This window comes from Anneissia japonica, unplaced genomic scaffold (assembly GCF_011630105.1).
Source record: "Anneissia japonica isolate Jap-2015-1 unplaced genomic scaffold, ASM1163010v1 scaffold199_len4679917_cov187, whole genome shotgun sequence".
NCBI classification, from domain to species: Eukaryota; Metazoa; Echinodermata; class Crinoidea; order Comatulida; family Comatulidae; genus Anneissia; species Anneissia japonica.
Window position 1 is genome coordinate 4,632,909 of NW_022686322.1, and position 19,851 is coordinate 4,652,759.

General features: G+C 33.1%; 1 protein-coding gene across 13 annotated transcripts in view; it reads left to right on the forward strand.

Annotated features, from left to right (window-relative positions):
• LOC117116616 (5'-AMP-activated protein kinase subunit gamma-1-like) overlaps nt 1–19,851 on the forward strand; it is a 41,673-nt gene that overhangs the window by 12,211 nt on the left and 9,611 nt on the right. For 5 of the 13 annotated variants that reach the window (XM_033260732.1, XM_033260705.1, XM_033260712.1 and 2 more), the window contains 10 exons: nt 3,974–4,072; nt 6,607–6,743; nt 7,899–7,944; nt 11,886–11,986; nt 12,962–13,043; nt 13,538–13,596; nt 14,069–14,114; nt 15,161–15,212; nt 17,296–17,422; nt 18,717–18,797. In XM_033260732.1, coding sequence (XP_033116623.1) covers nt 3,974–4,072; nt 6,607–6,743; nt 7,899–7,944; nt 11,886–11,986; nt 12,962–13,043; nt 13,538–13,596; nt 14,069–14,114; nt 15,161–15,212; nt 17,296–17,422; nt 18,717–18,797 — 830 coding nt within the window. Of the gene's footprint in view, nt 1–3,973; nt 4,073–6,606; nt 6,744–7,306; nt 7,341–7,898; nt 7,945–11,885; nt 11,987–12,961; nt 13,044–13,537; nt 13,597–14,068; nt 14,115–15,160; nt 15,213–15,283; nt 15,336–17,295; nt 17,423–18,716; nt 18,798–19,851 lie in introns of all 13 variants that reach the window. The other 8 variants (XM_033260762.1, XM_033260738.1, XM_033260755.1 and 5 more) reach the window with 5 other exon arrangements.

Sequence of the window (19,851 nt, forward strand, 5' to 3'; positions counted from 1 at the left end):
TACCATAATTCCTCTGGTGTAATCCCATCCCCTTTAAGGAAAATTGGTCTGATATAGAGGGAATGTGGGTTTGTAACAGGGGATTACCCTTTTCACAAAAAAGATGACAATCTTTCTTCAAACTGACAGTGTGTCCTACAATATACAGTAGTATAATTTATAGTCAGGTTTTTAATATTGCATGGCAAAGTCAGAACCAATGTTTTGTTTTGTATTTGTGAGAGTCAGCTGAGCTAAACATTCAGTTTATACCCTGGATGTTTTTTCTGTGGAAAACATGGTACATAAAATTTTACTTAAAAAGAAGTTGGTAGGCTATACCCGAGGAACTACTGTGTATCTGTATTGACAGTACAGTGTATGCATGCATGCATGTATGCATGTATGTATACATGCATGCACAATGATTATGAATAGCATTGTAAGTTGATGCATTTTGTTCTACACTTGCTATGGCTCTTTGTGCCTCCTAACAATTATAGATTTTTATACAAAATATTTTCATTAAGGAAATACTGAGCATATTTACTATCAAATAGACAATAATTGTATTTCATACATTTTTTTTTAAGTTACTTAATTAAATATATGAAATATTCTCAGGGCGGATTCAGAATTTTTCAAATGGGGTGGGGGCACAACATTTTTAGAGTAGATGTAGGTAGCGCTTAACATTGATATACATTGAAATAGAAAATTTAGTGGCAAAAGGGGGGGAGGGGGCACATGCCGCTATTGGATCCGCGCCTGATTCTCATTTAACCGAAAGAATTTGAAATAAATTGTAATATTTCCATTAAGGTAGAGTTAAAAAGCTATCTTTTTACATACAGTACATTGTGTTTGTTTTTCATTCAATGCAATGCAATATCATTCATTGATTTTGTATAGCAATAATTAAGATATCGATTTTACCACTTTATTTCCACATAATACATGTGTGCATACAGTACATGCATGTGATAGGGGTGTGCATGGTAAGCTTACATGTGTGCAATAATGCACTGTGGCGTTATGTCAGGGTGTATAATCATTATGTGAGCCTACAGTACAAAGTGTTCATTAAATTGCAGAAGTGCATGGAATGGGTCTATATAATGTATGTGTGCAATAATTGGATAGGACAGGAAACAAGAATGTGTGTACTGTATTACGGTACATGCGATTATGCAAGCATTAGTGTGCAAAGGTATACACATGCATGTATGTTGTGGGCAAACATGTATGCATCATATTTGTGAGCATACTGTATGTGGAAAATGTGCAATCATATACACACAAAAGTGTGGATTTCACATGAGCATTACATGGGTGGATTGCAGTGCATGCCCCTGGATGTAATACCTGTGTGCAAGGAAACATGCATGCATACCTCTGAGCATGCATGCCAGCATACATAATAAATCATATCATTTAACATTGAAGTGTTTTTTTGCTGTAGTAAATTTCATGTTTTTAACTATTTCATCTAAATTTTTTCCAAAATGCACTTGCTTCCGTAATGGTACTGTGGGATATAGGAGGTAAGGCTGTATTACCTTCCCGCTGTCGTGAATAGCAAAAATCAGTTCAGATGCTGGTGGTGGCACTCCAACTTAAAAGTATTTTTGTAGCCATATACTCATCTGGTCTAAAAATATGACATTTGTGATTGCGGATAATTTCCCCCGATGTCTCAAGTAGCATTTAATAAATAATTGAATCTTGAATCATAAAATAAATTTTTACATAGTTGTACACACATGATTATCAATTCAAATTTCTGTCAAATATTATGTATTTATTCCAGCTATGTGTAGATTATTATAGTTAAAGCAGTTTTAACCATAAAAGTTTACTCTGATTCTGGAATAAGGGGTTTGAATTAGAGATGTTTGCAGCTGTGGTGTTGCTGTAGGTCCTAACCTAAAATCATGGCTCAACAAGATGGGGGCTTGGTTTGGTGACAAAATAATGTGGCTGGACCAAAGAAATGGCTTGCACATTGCTTTTCAATGTTTTGAAAAAAAAAAAAAAAAAAAAAACAATGAAAAAACCCATATAGTGATAATTCATCCAGCATACACAGGTTTTTGCTATTCATGGTATTTATGTAAACTGTACATTGTCCTATCACTTTAATTTTGTGAAGTACGATACTAATTAACGAACATGACTTATAACTAATTTTCTCTTTGGTTACTATTAATTGTCATTATCATTTTAAGTAAATATTTGTTGTTGATTTGGATTCATGTCAAGGGAGTTTGAAGTTTGTGTAGTGGTAATTATCTCTAAACAAAATTGTTTTGGTATGCATTATGCATAGGAAATTGGAAGGCAAATGTTCAGAGCAAATGCTGACCAATCAATCTTAAACAAATAATTCTTGAATGTCGATCTTAAGTTAAATGTTTTATGAAGATGCATCAGACCAATCAATAGATGAGGTGAGGTCAGGTTATAGATGAGGTGAGGTCATGTTGTTGAGAACCAGGATGCTGTAGCATGTATCATGTGACCTTTGTATAATAGATAGGCCAGGTTATTAACAGACAGTGACGTGATAGAATAGCTTTCATAACTTAATCAGCCCATAGAATTATTGGAATGAATAAGGATACAAACAAGATTCAGATGTATTAAGGTAATATTATGACTGTAGATGAATCTTATAAGTATAGGCCCTACATTCATATAGGGTTACTGTAAAAATAGATGGTATATTAAATATAATAATACTTTACATTTTGAAAATTTTTACATCCATTTTAGTTTTAAAAATTACTTTTGTTTTTGGTAGTACAAGTTTAATGTTTTAATATTTAGCATCTATGGTATTTGATGAAGAATAAGAGCATTTTTCTGTTTTGGTATATACCTTTCTTACTCCTGGCAAGATTGTACATTATTTTACCAAATAAATATTATTATTAATATTATTACTTTTACAAGTCTGTATTTAAGAGCCATCGTACCAATAAATTAGGAGCAAAAAAAGAATATTTTGATTTTATAGAGATTTAAAAATACCAAATATTTTTTGTACAATTATATTAATATTATCCTATAATTTGGAATTTTGATAGAATAGATTTTGTACTCAATCTGAATGTTGAAAACAAAATTAGATAGTCTTTTAGTGTTGTCTTTGTCATATGCACTGTACATATGTTGTTCTGTCGAAAGTGATCAATGCGCCACTGAGCAGAATTACTTTTTGGAAATGTGACCGGCTCTGGCAAAACCAGCTGTTTGTAGGAAAAATCCAAACTTGGGTTTTTAGTGTTATTACATTCTGCTCGAGTCAAATTCTTCTTTAAAACCGTGTTTATATGATGGAAATTGGTTGAGTATTACTATTAGCAAAGTTTATGAATATTTAATTCATTGGATGTCAGCCATGGTGATGTATTTTTTGAGAGAACATCTTCCAAAGATTCCAAAATCAAGTTTATTATTAAGATTTGTATTTTAAAAATAATTTTAATATACTTTTCTGTTAGATCTAGTAATAGATATTGTGCTAAATTACACAATGTCTTGTAAAATTACTGTAGGCTTAGAGCTCAGTGTAATTTGAAATCAAGAGTCTGTGAATGTATGTTTATTTTTGCATAACTTGCTCATATAGAGTACCACAGTCGTGGTTTTTTTTTTTTCTTCTTTTTTTTGACTTACCAAAAAGGGGGAACCGGGGCCGTGCCGGCCCCATCTAAATCCGCCCCTGAGGAGGTCCATTGAAGCAGTATGCTACCAAAAATGTATCAGTTCCTATAGTGATCCTTGTGATTGATATTCATTTCATTCAGAAATTTATTAGAATTGATTTGTGCTATATATTTTCATTATTAACTTGTATTGCAATGTTTTTAAGATCAAGAATTGTACTACATTTTAAATATTTAAATGTTTGTATGTGACATTTCCTGATGATATGCTTTACAAAATACTGCATTGGCTAACTTTCAATTGATAATATTCTTTTTATTTTAGTCAACTAAAAGGCGTTGGCATAGTGGACCAGCACAAGAGTCAACTACAAGCCCAGGCAGGGCGATGCAAGCAACACTTGCCCAGAGCAAGTCCGTCGGTAAGAATGTAAACTGTTTCTTAAAATCTTGTATGAATGCTATCATTCTACTATTTTATTATTTTAAGTCAAGTATACATTTTCAGTATTTATTCCAATAATTTCCCCTGGGCGTTTATTGTTGAGAAGAGTTTTTGATTGGCCATTTATTCGAGGGAGACGTTTGTATGGTTTTTTTTAATGTAAAATGGATACATACTCAAATAAACGGCCCTTAATTTCTCTATAAATTTGGAACTACAACACATGAACTGTCTTAGTTAGTGATCATAAAGACTTTAATTGATCCCAACCAGGTAGAAAGAATGTATATTCTACTGCAGTAGAATATTATTAGAATGTGTTGAGAATGATGTTGCTTCCTTATATGTTTACAGTCATTTAGGGGGCTTTTCTTTGAGAAAAAAGGAGGCATTTATTGTAAATTAGGCTCTAGAGTGGGAATTTATTCGAATAAATACGGTATTTATTATTCTCCTGTATTAATGTTTCTTCATAACAATAGAGCAAATACCTAATTTAGCATTTTTTTTTTATTCCGATTGAATCATAATGCTTATTGTTTTATACAAGCAGCAGTATTTCTTGATATTCATTGTATCTGATATTTATTATGCAATGGATTGCCACAAGGGATACAGAAGTGCTAAAAATAGTTATTATTCAATTATAATATCAAGGACAATGATAAACAATGAATGTTCAGATATGAAGACACTTATTCTTAAAACTCTGTTCATGTATTTGTTTTTTGCTTTACTGTACCTAAAGTGGTAGTCTCAAGTGTTACATGATTTTGAGGGTGAGCTCAAGGAAGTGGGGGTGTCGAGATGCTGTCAGGGAGACCTCCCCCACCATTGAAACCCCTAAATTGTCATAGTTTAGTTGCCAAACAACATCCATATGCTGTCGGCGGGATATTGGGCCCTGTCAGGCAAATCCTTGAGCCACCACTGGGCCCATGCCCATTGACTTGTATTCATTAAATATATTGATTCATGTAAATATCACACTTGAGACTTCCAATAAAAACAATGTGTTTCCCATACAAAACTGCTACCAAATGCCTTTATTTATGCCTGCACATTTAATTTTTTATTAATGTATATCATGCTTTATATTTTTTATGCAATCTTTAATCTCAGATTTCTTGTGTAAATTAATGATGATAACTTGAATTCTGGTACATAAACTAAAACAGGTATCTAGCTAATGGTAGTGGGAAACAAATTTTGCAATTTTACTCTTTACTTTTTTTTTAAAACCTTTTCAGATATAAAAATAATTTAGGGTCAAACAAACATGTTCCTAGTCATTTTGGTCCACAAAACTCCAATTCTATGGCACCCAAAAGTTTGAATAGAATTCACCTACAAAGCGCACTATGCTTGAGCATAGGCCATCTGTGCGTGGCAAATAGTATTTAGCCACGGTTTCACTGTTGACATGTATATAAATGCGAACAGCAGTACGATTGTCTCGGTAAAATTACCCTTTGTCACCGTCAACTCTAATCCAAAGGGAACATGGCTTTTGTATCATGGTGTTCAGTAGCAAATAGCAAGAGTAACGTAATCTATTGAAATGCTGTAGAAATTTGAATAATATTTAGACACATTTTTACACATGCTGTAATAGTTCTAATGTTCTAGTAGTACTATATAAATTTAATGTCTTTTTCAGACTTTCTTAAAAAAACATAGCTGTTAGGGTTTATATTAGGCTTAATACTGAGTACCGTTGCTGATTTTCTTTGCTTATTCAATCAGAAGATCAAACCCTGCGAAAGTGTATATACCAAAGTTTTTCCCATATGTTAAAAAAATTATTGAGTCTCACTAAATATCATATCATAGGTTTAACATGTATATGCTACTTTTGGTTCCAGTAGTCTACTTTGGATGCTGGACCTTGAATTAAATCAGAATTAAACAATAGCACCCTAGAAAACCTAAATTTTCCTTAAACTTAAAGAAGTTATCTTTTGAAACAATACAAAAATTACTCATCATACTGTACAGTACTGTAGGTTAAGTTGAGTGATAAACTACCTGCCATTATGTAACATTGTTTTATAGCTATAAATATCATAGACAATGTCTAAGGTAATTATTTTTTGACAAAAATGTGTTTTTGAAGACAGTAAATTGGTTATTATTAATTATAATTAATAATTATTGTCATTGATATCGTCATCACCATCATCGCTGACCTCATTACACTGAGTGGAAAAGCCTGCTTTCGGCTCGACAATTCCTTTCTGAAATTTCAACAAACACCAACTGTTGCCATGCACAGTTGCCATGCAGCACCAGCTATCAACAGTCGTAAGTGTAAACCAGGTATATCACAGAGAGTGATGCGAGCTCATAAGCAGCCTGAGCAGGAGACACAAGCGTAAACATAATACCATAGTCACTTGTTAGCTTGTAACGACTGTTATCGTATTGATTGTAATTAACAATTTGCAACTCTTATGTAGAACAAGTTTGTCATATCATTTCTCTCATCTCTCCAACACTGCCGCACTAAAGGTTCACCGCGCAGCTATTTGGCAGCCATGAGGATGCGTGAGTATGTTACCGAGCCTGAGCGACGTCGTCCACAGCAGCAGTGGTCCCGAGCCAGGCACTTTTCTGAAGAGGATCCATTCAGTACACCCTTTCACCCTGTAAGATGCTTGAAAGTATAAACTAATATTTTTCCTTGATTTATTCCGATTTGATAACAAATTTTTTGCTTCTATTATAATTTGGGACAATCTAATCAGGTTTAGATTTTGCATTTTGATAAATAGTAAATTGTTTACCATTTTCAGCACAACAATAATTAAATTTAATGTCCACATTGTTAAACTGTATTACTTTCCTAATTTTCTGTTTATTGCTTCACATTTATAAATAATTTGTTTCCAGAAATCCTCAAGTGTACGTAACTGAATAAATAATAGTACTATGTTTAGAAAATATTTTATATAAAAAAAAATTTATTTAAATCTGTTCACTACAATTTACTTTCAGTAAAAAAGTTAAATGATCAGCTTTCTTTCTCAGTTGAGATCTTATAAAATACTGTAGATATTTTTAAAGCATATTTGGGTTATTTTTTATTAATTTCTTATGACTTTCAAACTTTCTCTCTCAGTTGAGGTCTTAAAACAAATATTTTTTAAGCAAATTGGGCTTTTAAAAAAATTAATTTCTTGTATGACTATCAAACATTTTACCATTCCAGAGGTCATATTCTGAATCTTATGTGAGAAAGAAAGGTCAGTGTAAATATAGCAACAACCCCAGTTTGTCCCCTCTCCCTTCTTGCTTTGCTTTCTTGCATCTGCTCAGTAGAGTTATTTCAGTTTAGTGGAACCAATTCGTCTCTTTTACGGCAAAGTGGCAATTGTAAAACAAATAAATATATGAGAGATTGTCAGTAAACTCATCAATAATTATGGATTGCAGATCCACATTGATTTACAGTATATGACTAACAAAATGCACATTTTTTATAGTTGCAATCCATAAATTAAATTATATAATAATTTTTTAATATAATTTCTATTTTTGGCATTTGCCACTTTGTCAAAGGGACAGTTTTTTTACTTCATGTTGACTGTTCATATCCTAATTCATACTAATTTTTTTGAACACAAAGTTATGAGAGCAGTCCGTGAATTTGTTTTGTTGCATTTGTCATGATTCAGTTTAACCAACAGAACTCATCTTCGCAGGGTTTGTCCAAAAACACCACACCAGGTCCAGCACCTCCAGTTTCCATAATAACATCAGTTAATGTCACTCATTGTACAAATGTTTGTTTGTGATTTCAGCTCTCCAGTTCAGAATATTCATTAGACAGAATGGATATAGATTCAGGTAATGTGTAAGCCCCCAGTACTCTGTGGAGCACACTTAAAAGACAAACCTGCTATTGGTAGGGATTCGAAAGCCTTCGCTTCTGGAATAATCAGTCAAATTTTATAGTGGATTCTCTTTCTATGGATAACATAGACCAATTTCAGGAATACAATTTGATTGTGCTTGACAATTCCTAATGGAAAAATATTAGTTCATAATGCTATCCTGTTCCTGGTGGTTGGAATAAATTGCCCAATCGTGCTGGTACACTTTGCTGAATAATTATTATCCATAATTATTTATTATTAATAACTACATATTGATATTAATGTATTATTTTGAACAATTTAAAACAAATGATAAGGGTCTGTCCACACCCTAGAGTTTCATGTGGCAAGTTCCTGTGATGTGCCCATGTATGGGCATGATGTTGTCATACTACACCCAAATATGGCAATATCAAATTTATTTGTCACATAAAATTGTGTGGACAGAGTTTAAAGATATGCTGTCTGTGGTTGTGGTAAAATTGTTGAAAATTTCTGGAGAGTTTCTCATGTAAAGACTCAAATTTAATCAACATTTCATTGTAACAAAAATCAAACCAATTTAGTTTTTACTGATAAACAGGCTACTATTCTGCACAATTAATTCAATACCAGCTATAAGTTTATGGAAAGAAGGAATGATATGTGTCATGTTAAATTCCAACTGTAGGAGTAACGATAAAAATCGGCAATAAAACGTAACGCACAGCATCATTGCGCTAAAATGTGTATGAGTGTGCTTGAATATCATAGCTGCCAAAGAAATTTGCTCAGTAGTCACATTGTTCCAAAACAAAGGGGCAGAATTGAACAGTGGAGGGATATTCCCGTTCGAGAGATGCACTGTGTGATTTTGAGTGCACATCAGCCAGTTGTGTATTTGGGCATGGTTTTTGACTCCTTGTCCATCAACATTTTCACCTGAGAAACCATGGCTTGAAAGTTCTCAAACCAGTGCCAATGTTACAGCTTCTTAAGTTGCGCTGCCCCTGCCTCACCACTAGAACACTCACTTTTCAAAGTAGAGTATACATATATAATGAGGTTCCCACTAAAGGGTATTCCTATCACTTTGTGTTATGCTCTGGCCACATTGTCAGGTTTTCTGTGAAATGTGATTGGTCCATATGAGGGCATGGTGCTGTCTCTTATACACATCTAGATGTGTATAAGAGACAGCCATTCAGTACACCCTTTCACCCTGTAAGATGCTTGAAAGTATAAACTAATATTTTTCCTTGATTTATTCCGATTTGATAACAAATTTTTTGCTTCTATTATAATTTGGGACAATCTAATCAGGTTTAGATTTTGCATTTTGATAAATAGTAAATTGTTTACCATTTTCAGCACAACAATAATTAAAACGTTTGGTACAGATAGGATCACTCTAGTACTATTGCCTGTGGTGGCCAACATGTTAAATTGACAAGGAACTCTTTCTAATGTTCAGTTTTTTATTCCTAATAGTTTTAACGTAAACAATTAAGATATTGAATTTTACTTTTCAAGATTTTTAATCTCAACACAGACAATAAATTTAAGCTAAATAAATCTAATATTTGTTATTCCTATAAATTCAAATATAGATATATTTACAATCTTACCCAAACATATAATATAATAATAATAATTATAATAATTTATAGAATAATATCATATTTATTCAAAGTATTACCCATTGACTGAGTAAAACAATTGAAACACAATTTTGATTTCAAAAAATAATGTTCTGAACTGAAAGTTAATTTTGAATACTGTATTCATCTTTATGTATTATAATATCAAATATTTCATCTCCATTAATAGTGCTAAATATATATTCAGTAGGAATTTATATATTAACAAGGTTCTTGCTTTCTAATTATATATGTATTTATATAATATTATATATTTATAATATATAATCGGTACTTATATAATACATATACAAATATATGGACAATCAGTGCTTGAAAACATCGCTTTGAATATAGACATATAAATATTATGGGTTCATACATGTGATATTTAGATTTTTTAATTATTTTTAATAGTTGTTGTTATATATTTATAGCAAGGTGGACCATGTATTAAAGGCTGTCATTTCCAACCCAGTATATACTAACTATAAACCACCCTCTCATCCTCACATTAATTTGGAAAATTCAGTATGGATGAGTTGACAAAATATTTGGTTATATAAGTGCAATTATGATTAATAGATATATGTAGTATTTAATTATTGCATGCAATAATGTTGGAAAAATATAAACAGAAAGTAAAGCCATCATGAACACTAATTTAATCAGATAAGAACGTATTCCAAACCCATTTACAGTACCCGTTGACACAACATTTATAGTTTTAAAATATATCCTGTAAGACTTTTAAGTCTGTAATAATATTAGTATCTGTAAAAAAAAAAAGTTACTGTTATGTTTCTGTTGAGCCTGTGAAATACACCATTCTGCTTTCTGAATTTACCAAGCTGGCATTTATCAGTGGCGGATTCAAAGGGGGAGGGGCCCAGCCAGCCTGCACCACTCCCCCTAAATTTCTGAAATCTTTTCTGGAGAAAAAAGAAAAGTATATTAACTTTATGTCTAAGAATGCCATTTCAGGCCGTCTAGAGTTGTCATAATCATAAATTTTCTTGATTCTGCCCCTACCATGGTGGTCTGGACCACTAATCTCTGAAAATCCCTTCCCGGGGCCCCCTCTATTTTGAATTCCTGGATCCGCTACTGTTTATCAATGAGTCTCATTCTTTCCTAAATTTATGCTTTAGTTTTTATCATTTTTTAAGCTTTGATATATTTTCTCACAAGTTTGTGCTTTGGCTGCTGCTTCTGTGCTCCCCATGTCACTGGTTATGTTGGTCCATTGCATGTCACTGGTTTTCTCTTAACTATGATTTCTTTCAAGATTTTTTGAATAGCTAATTTTTTATTCACGAATGTTTAAATTTAATTCCATGCATTATTTGTTTTTGTTTGCTTAAAAGTTTCAAACATTAAAAATACCATTGCTTGTTGCATTTTTGTTTGAATTGTCTTATCGACTTTCTTTGATTTATCTTAATGGTTGATTAAAGTTATATATAATGTAATAATGTAGTAATTCACTCTTAGATTTAAAAAAAAATAATCTTAGATTCCTTTTGAGTGTTTATTTAAAGTACAATTTACTCTCAAAATCATTAAAAAAATGTTTAGATAAAATCTGCATACAGTGGTGTCGCCAACTTTTGGAACTGGTATCCACTCTATGCACTCTCGTACAAAAACATGAAGGAATATAATAGGCCGAAACATTTCCAAACCATTGTTGGTATATCAAAAGACACTACACTTGTGTCATGTATGACATCGATCAAGTGTTGGTTCGCAAGACAAACCACAACATAAACAAAAAACTGCAGCAATCAATTACATGGGCCCAGAGATAACTCAGTCTCTGTAAGGTAATGCCAGGCCAGTGTATTTTCAATGTTTAATACTGTCGGGGCCCCATTGAATGACACTATGTATTATAGTTTTATTATATTTTTTTTAAACTACAATGTCGGGGCCCTGGCTGTCCGTCCCCCGTCAGCACCCGTGCGTGACGCTACTGTCTGCGTAAGGCAAAAACCTTCCTGTATTAGGTTTGAGTGAATATTAATATATTTGGTTTCTGTTATTGCACTAACAACTAACATTTACACCTCATTCATTAGCTTTTTTGCCATCTAATCTTTTGCAAATTAGTTTTATTAAAACTCTATCATATCACCACATGTACCATTCACTAGCTATGTGAATGAAATCTAAATTGGCTGATTCGAACATTGCTTTCTTTTGCTTTATTTGGTTGGTAAGTTTTACATATTGAAATATCAATAAGAAGTGTAAATGCTAATGTCAAAGGTTTTGAATTGCAAATTCACAGAGGAAGAAGAGCATACGTTCATCCGATTCATGAAAGCTCACAAATGCTATGAAATCATACCAACCAGCTCGAAGCTAGTTGTCTTCGACACTCAGCTCCTGGTAAGTCAAGTACTCATAATAGAGGCTGGGGGTGGAGGGGAGTGTGAAGGTGAAGTGAGGTCCTCGATTAAGTGAGGGGATGTCCGGTGGCGTGGGTTCAGAGCGTTGTGGTGTTTGTGAGCGTCTTGGTTTGCTTTGCACGACTTTTCAAACCAGTCTTGTAATCTTGCTTAGTTTGCAGTTTATTTTAAGTATTTAATTTGATTGATTTATTTATTTATTTAACTTTCGTTATATTGGATGGCACGCTCAATGTAAAGGCACTGGTTTTCGTTGTGGTCCAGTTACATAACATATAATACAAAAATTGAAAAGAAAAATTTAGGAAAATTAAACAAAGGACTTAATTACAAAAATAGTTGACTTAATTACAAAAGTAGATTACTTAATCACAAAAATAAAGGAGAGACCAATTAATTCAGAGCATTTTTAAATGTGTATTGGTTAAAATTCTGGAAATCCATAGTTATATTGCTAGGTACAGTAGTTGGTTCCACTTCATGGATGCACGGTAATGAAAAGTTTGTTTTCCTTGACATATGTTCCATTGTAGAACTACAAGATGATTATTTGTCTGGCTTCTAGTGTTTTTATCATTTTCAAGGAAAACAAACATATTAATTAGATTGGCTGGTGGGCAATAATGTAATTTGAGTAATGTGCAAATCCCTTTTATAGTTAAGAATTCAATTTTATATATTTGTTGCTTACATTTTGTTCTGTTTTGGATGCACCGTTAGGTTTTGTTTACCGTGTGCCACTGTTATGAAAGTGTAATCCAATAAATATTGTATTGTACTATTTTATTTGGCAACCCAATTTTGGCTCATGCCCATAGTTTGAGAACTGCTGCTACGAATTGTTATAGTGGTGGGACTGTCCAATATTTTTTTGCAGACTGTTTTAAATTTGTGGAAATTTGCTACATGCAAAATTGCTCTAAGTTCATGTTGGTTTTTGTTTTGTTTTTGATAGGTAAAGAAGGCTTTTTATGCATTAGTTTACAATGGTGTGCGTGCAGCTCCTTTATGGGACAGCACTAAGCAAGACTTTGTGGGTAAGTTCTGGTAATCTGTGTGTGGCCACATCTGAAGTGAAAATAATTATGTCAGTGATATAAATTGTAAATGATACAATCACATTTCAAGCTGATTTGATTGCAAAAAGTAAATCAGATTTATTAAATGATAACTTGGCTACAATAACCCTGTTGAAAAGTGATGATATATACATTATATCTGAAGAATTTCTTAATAACATTGAAACGTTAAATGACTTACTGTATAATAAGAATGAGCAAATCCAGTAACTTGTAAATCAAGAAAAGTGTTGACATTAATATTAATACCGACTTTGCTATTTTGAAGCAATGTAAAGTGGTATTACTGTATGTATCTGTTATTTGGCAGCGTTTAGCTGCAATAAAACAATTTCATTTTAATGGTCATTTCTAAATTAAGGATACCAAATAAAATGAGATACTTGCATAAATTATTAAATGCTTTACTTTTAATTTCATTTCTTCTTTACTTTTTTCCTGTAACTTTCTAGGGATGTTGACAATTACAGATTTTATCAGCATATTACAGTACTATTACACGTCACCATATGTAAGTTAATCATATTTCTTCTCGTTGTGAAATTTGCACCACTGAAGAAGTATTTAATTCTCACAAATCGCAAAGTTTATTTTTCTAATATTGGTTGATATCAGTGCAACTTTTGAAAGACTTTTGTAGTAATAGATATTTCTGGTTAAACTACATGACATAACAAAACAATAATAATAATAATAATTAATAATTATCAAAACAAAATTCTGTAATAAGCTGTGATGAAAAACTATCTAAAGGCAAAGTGTTAGCCAAATTTGAGCAGCTGTTAGCCAACATGAATCTGTAATTAATGCCTAGCCACACCTGTATTCTAAAGATTTTTGTGTATAGATGTGATATAATGTAGACCAAAAGCTAATTGAATCAGCTAAGTATAATTAATATTTAGCTATGTATTGATAACCTAATAATTGACTAAGTTGGGACTACATAAATTATATTTATTTGCTATTTATACTTTTTACAGGAAAAAATGGACAAGTTAGAAGAACATAAGATAGCAACATGGAGAGGTGAAGATCTAGAAACTAAAATTTGTTTGTCGAAAATTAATTAATTTCTGTATTTCACATACAGTACAACCTCGTTTTTACTTATCTCAGTTATATGAACCATCAGTTTTACGTACGCCTCATACGGACGATGACGTTATCAAATCCCCCAAAATACTCAAAACAAATGGCCTTTTTCAGGGCCACCATAATGTAAAAAGAGATTTATTAATTTCGTCAGTTTACTATTTCAATAATTTGACAATAAACAAATTATATGCAAAGTATTTGCATTCAACAGCAACGTTGATTGTGTCTAATTAACACGCTGTATAAACCATGTGGACTAAGCAAGATAAACAACTACCGTCATTGCCCAGAATAATTTCTTTCCTAGCTTTATGTAAAAAACTTGTATGATCGAATTTTTTACACAAAGTTTACTAAGCTGGGTAGGCATAATTTTGCATATGAACGGTAATTGTTTGGCTCAGTGCAGAGCACATGGTAGCAAGCATGCCCAAACACTGCAGCTCTTGTTTAGAATAGCCATGAAAGGAATTCCCAAGTTATAACCTTTGTCGTATAGGTAATCTTACAATATTTTCATGTTCTTAAGTTAAATAAAATATATAAAGTGATGAATTAATAAACTGACACATGGTTTTATTCGTAGGCCTACAGTTTTAGGCAAGGTAACATCATTCGTTCATAACATACGTTTATTGAGTTTTATGTACGTATTAGCTCAAAGGTCACCTCAAATTTAACCCAACCTCGATTTTACGAATTTTACGAAAATTGAGGTTCTATAGTAGGTACCAGTGAAGAAAGCAAATGTGATGGTGTCAATAATTATTTGTAATGGCATTCTTGTTGTGTGTTTACATCATAACTTTCTCATTACTGGCATTCATATTAATATTTAGTGAAAATATAAACATCCTCTACTGTATTGTCTATGATTGGCTGTGATGATGTATTAGTACTGTACACTTGACTGGTAGATGAAACCTTCAAATCCCACATTAAGAGCATCATTTCATTATTCATTTCCTTTTCATTAGATGTGTTGAAAGGCAAACAGCGCCCTCTTGTGTTCACACACCCAGATGCAAGGTCAGTTGTTTTTTAATCCCCTTTTATTATATGAAATTTAACACATTTTATTCTGTTTTTTTTTTTTGTAGATGTTTTGAATAATACATACAGACCTTTAGTTCACATAGGTCCAGATGCGAGGTAAGGTGTATGAATGTAATTACACACATGCTTAAATCACACGTGTGTAGAAATCACGTACAGTATCTGCCAGTGCTGTTGCCATGGTCATCACCTGATATTCATCCGTTTAAATTGTTTATGTTTTGTCTTACTGTATATTACATAAGGCCACTCTCCCATACAATGAGTCATATTGCACCATGTGTTGATTAACTTTCAGATTCTGGTGCAACAAGACACATTTTGTGGTGATATTTGATCATGTATTTAGTGCCTTTAAATTAATGCACATCACTTATTTATTGTGTCACACAACATAAACTATTTGTTTCATCCCTATGTACAATCATTTTATTTTTTTGTGTCATAAAAGATACAATATTTGTGTCGTATCCAATTATACAATCAAATACACTATGACATATTCTGTGTGCCCTCTAATGGGAATGTTTGATCAAGACGTCATTAGGCAAGATGTCGGACTGTATGGCTTTCTCGTGAAGGTTTCACCATTGGCATGCATGCACTGTTTTCATCCTTGATGTCTTGAAATATTAAAATTAGCTGGAAATTTTCATTTTGATCTAGAAAACAGCTTTTAGGTATAGCATATTTATCTTTGTATTCATACACTAGTTCTTGCTTTTTATTATTCACTCATTTTCACCAAATGTTCTCTTCCTTGAGAACTGTAATCATTAAATGGGCATTGCCATGTCAAAACCAGTATCAGTGACCTGAAACAGTGACTTTTTAATATTCATATTCTCAATATAAGTTTAAACTGATAGGTCATCATTCACTTGAATCGATATAATAATGAGTGGAATTATTACTGCTTCTCTGTACTAAAGTATACAATACATCCACATTCTTATACTTATTAGTCAGTTTAACATTTAGCGACAGTAATGCTGGTTTTGGGATGGCCAGCCTCGTATGTTAAAATTTTAGCTTGCCTCTAAAACCTAGAAAATATTGAATTGAATTTGAAAACATATATTAGGACCATGGAATAAACTTAAATGTATCGTTATGCCTGGCACTCTCTGCCCAAATATAAAGGTTAAAGGTTATTCATTTATATTCCTCTCCCTGTGAGCGCTAGACAATGCGACACCGTCTGCTCATTGTCAGTGGCATTCTGAATAGATTGTCATTAAAACATGCGCGCATCGTGGTGTTGTGGTCTCCGTAGAATTGCGTTGGGTGACAACCGTAGAGCGGAGTGAGTGTCCGACTTTAGCACTAAAATGTGTAACCTAATTTATGCTGTCCTCTTGAGAGCAGCTTAGCTCAGTCGGCTAATCTGGTGGTAGCCACTGTGTGTGCGCTGAACCGTGGAGATCTCTAGGTCCCCAGTTCAATTCCCATCGCTGACTCTCCTTGGGTTTCAGCTAGAGGGCTGAAATACAAGTTACATAGCGCACCTTCTTTCGGATGAGACGTTTAAGCCGTTGGTCCTGTGTGCATTTATGGCCCATGTGCACGTTAAAGAACACAGTACACTTTTTGGAAAAGAGTAGGGGATTGTCTCCCGGTGTACTGTCCAATCACTACCAGAAGGACCCCACTGGAAATAAGTCTTCTTCTAGACTTTCGTGGGCTATCCTTGGTGTTTACACCGAATAAATCCATTCCAATCCAATCCTTTAAGTTCTGTTAATATGGATAGTATTTTACAATAGGTTCTTTAACAGAGAAGCTGATGATTCAGTACAATAAAAAACTTCAATTGTAGGCACTTCAAAAGGATCAAATGTTGAATCGTCGTGAAATTCAACTGTTTACTATATAACCACAATGAAAAATTTCACAAGCTTTGCTCATGTGATATAGTAAGTCTGGTGCTAAGTATCAACAATTTGCACATATCACACAGAAATGAACTATTCCTACAAACATTAAGAATTTTTCACTACGTTGTCAGATATTTACAATTTTATTAGTAAATCCTTTTTGTACATTTTTCTGTCAGTTTGTTTGAGGCTGTGCGGATGTTGATACAGGAGAAGATTCATCGGTTGCCTGTACTCGATAAAACAACTGGTAACGTCATCTACATTCTTACTCACAAACGGATCCTTAAGTTCCTATCACTTCTGGTAAGATCAGTACTTCTATTTTTAGTTTATAAAAATATCCTTTAATGCATTTTACTTCTTCAGTATAGCCTCATAGAGGGCAGCATGCTCATAGAGGGCACTATAGTTCTTATAGAGCAGCAAAGCTCATTGAGAGTGGCGTAGCTCATATCATAGAGATATTTTCTCTATGCTCATATAAAGCTGCATAGCTCTTGCCAATTTGTAGTTGGCCCTTAATATGCTGCCAGCTCTTTTCTTATTCAGTCAACCAGAGCACCAGCTGATAACATTACCTCTAATCCCATGCCAGCTAATTATTTAACAAGGTCACTGTAATGCTTATTTTTGATAGTGTATATTATTTGCTCAATAATTCATAAACTATTGAGAATTATGAAAAATATAAATCTAAAAACAATTGCTCAGCATTGGTTGTTTTGTATATATATGCTTTTATTATTGCATTTTATTTATCATTTAGTGAATAAATGATAGGAATTTTTTGTCATTAATGACAATTAGTATATTTGGCCTAGGCCTATTAGCAGAGTATGCGTTTTCACAGTCAAATTACTTGCTGATAAAAATCAAAATAACGAATCCTAGTCCTACCTACATTTACTAACATTACCATCACAGTTCAGGCCTAGCTAGGCCTAGGCTCTGAACATTGTTTTCTATGTCAGTTTTTAAGCCTTATCCAGCACAGCTGTAACAACTACAGAAAAATATAGTTTCTCAGCATTTCAAAACATCATATTTTCAACTTCAAACTCAAACTTCTAACAAAACAACCTCCGGCAAGTTTCACATCAAATGTGCAGAAATTCATTGGCTTTCCTATCCAGTAAACACTATTTGTGTGTAGTGTTAAAACAGCTGCTCTATGGTCATTTTTTGGAAGATCTTCACCAATTCGCATTTATGGTAGCATTTATGTGAAACTGGCATGCACACCAACTGTGCGGTGTTCGCATTTATGCGAAGATGGCAGCGTAAGGGTTAACTCAACAGCAACTCATAGAGAGCAGCAAAGCTCATAGAGATAGCTCGTAAATAATTAGCACAGCAGCATCACTCAGAGATCAGCATGGCCTCATTAAGGGACGAATAATGGCAATCGTGTAAATGTTTCTATTTTATATACTGGGTATATAAGATTTTCATATTAATTTTATGTACTATTTGTAATTAAGTTTTTGTATTTGCTATAAACGTTACAATCATAAGATATGTTTTCTTTTATAGTAGGCATTTATTATTCATTAAATATATTGTTACGATTTTGTTTTTTGTTTTTTTTTTAATATAGAAAAACGAAATCAAACGTCCAGCTTTGTTGAAAAAGAGCATTAAAGATTTGGGAATAGGAACCTATTCAAATATAGCAACTGTAAGTAAATCCCGGTATCATTGAAAGTGCGTAGCTTAAAAAAAATATGCGTTCACAGTACTATTACATATGGCAGTGAAACTTGGCCTATCAAAGTTGAGGATGCCCAACGATTATACGGAAATGAAATGTCAATGATCTATTGGATATGTGGTATGGCCTTGATGAGGAAAGAAAGTCTACTTAGGAGCTAAGAAGAATTAGTGGTATAACCTCAATTCTGGATGTAATACGGCAAAGACGCTTACATTGGTTTGGTCATGCAGAAAGGAGAGGTGAAGACAACTGGCTAAGGAGGGTCCAACATCTTGTGGTTAATGGTAACAGTGGACGTGGTAGACCCTGCAAGACCTGGGCTCGCGTGATCAGAGATGACCTCCATGCAAAAGGATCGAAAAAAAGCTTCCACAGAATCGTGCAGAATGGAAAGCTGCTATTACAAGTACAGTCTAACCCATGATTGCATGGAATAATATTAGACTATAAACTGGTAGTGATGATGCCGTACCTCATACATAGATTCTGCAAGGCCTAAAAAAGGAATTAAAAGAGTACCCACCAAGTAGGCCTATGGCCTAGGCCTACCTCTGTTCGTAGAGGTCGCAGTCCCCCTGTACGCCTGTGCGTGTCATACTTTTACACAACGATGTTAAGTGGGACCTAGAGATTACAACACGTCAGGGCAAAAAAGTCACATAAGGTGACTGGTTTCCCCGGGAATTTATGAACTATCATTCAAACTATGTCATAGGAGTGATAGTTGAAGTTATTACCCACTTTTTAACCAATCAGATGCCTGGAATCTATGTATGCAGTATATACAGTAATAATTATTATCAACAATAAGCACTTAGAAGATATGAAAACCATTACCATTGTTGCATCATTGTTAACATTGAATTTTTTATTATGTATTGTAATGCGTCTATGATCAATTTCATTGGACAAACTGCAATTATGACTGCTTTTATTATTATTATTATAAATATTATTTAAAGGCCTATCATTATTATATTATTGTTATAATAATAATAATAATAATAACAATAATAAT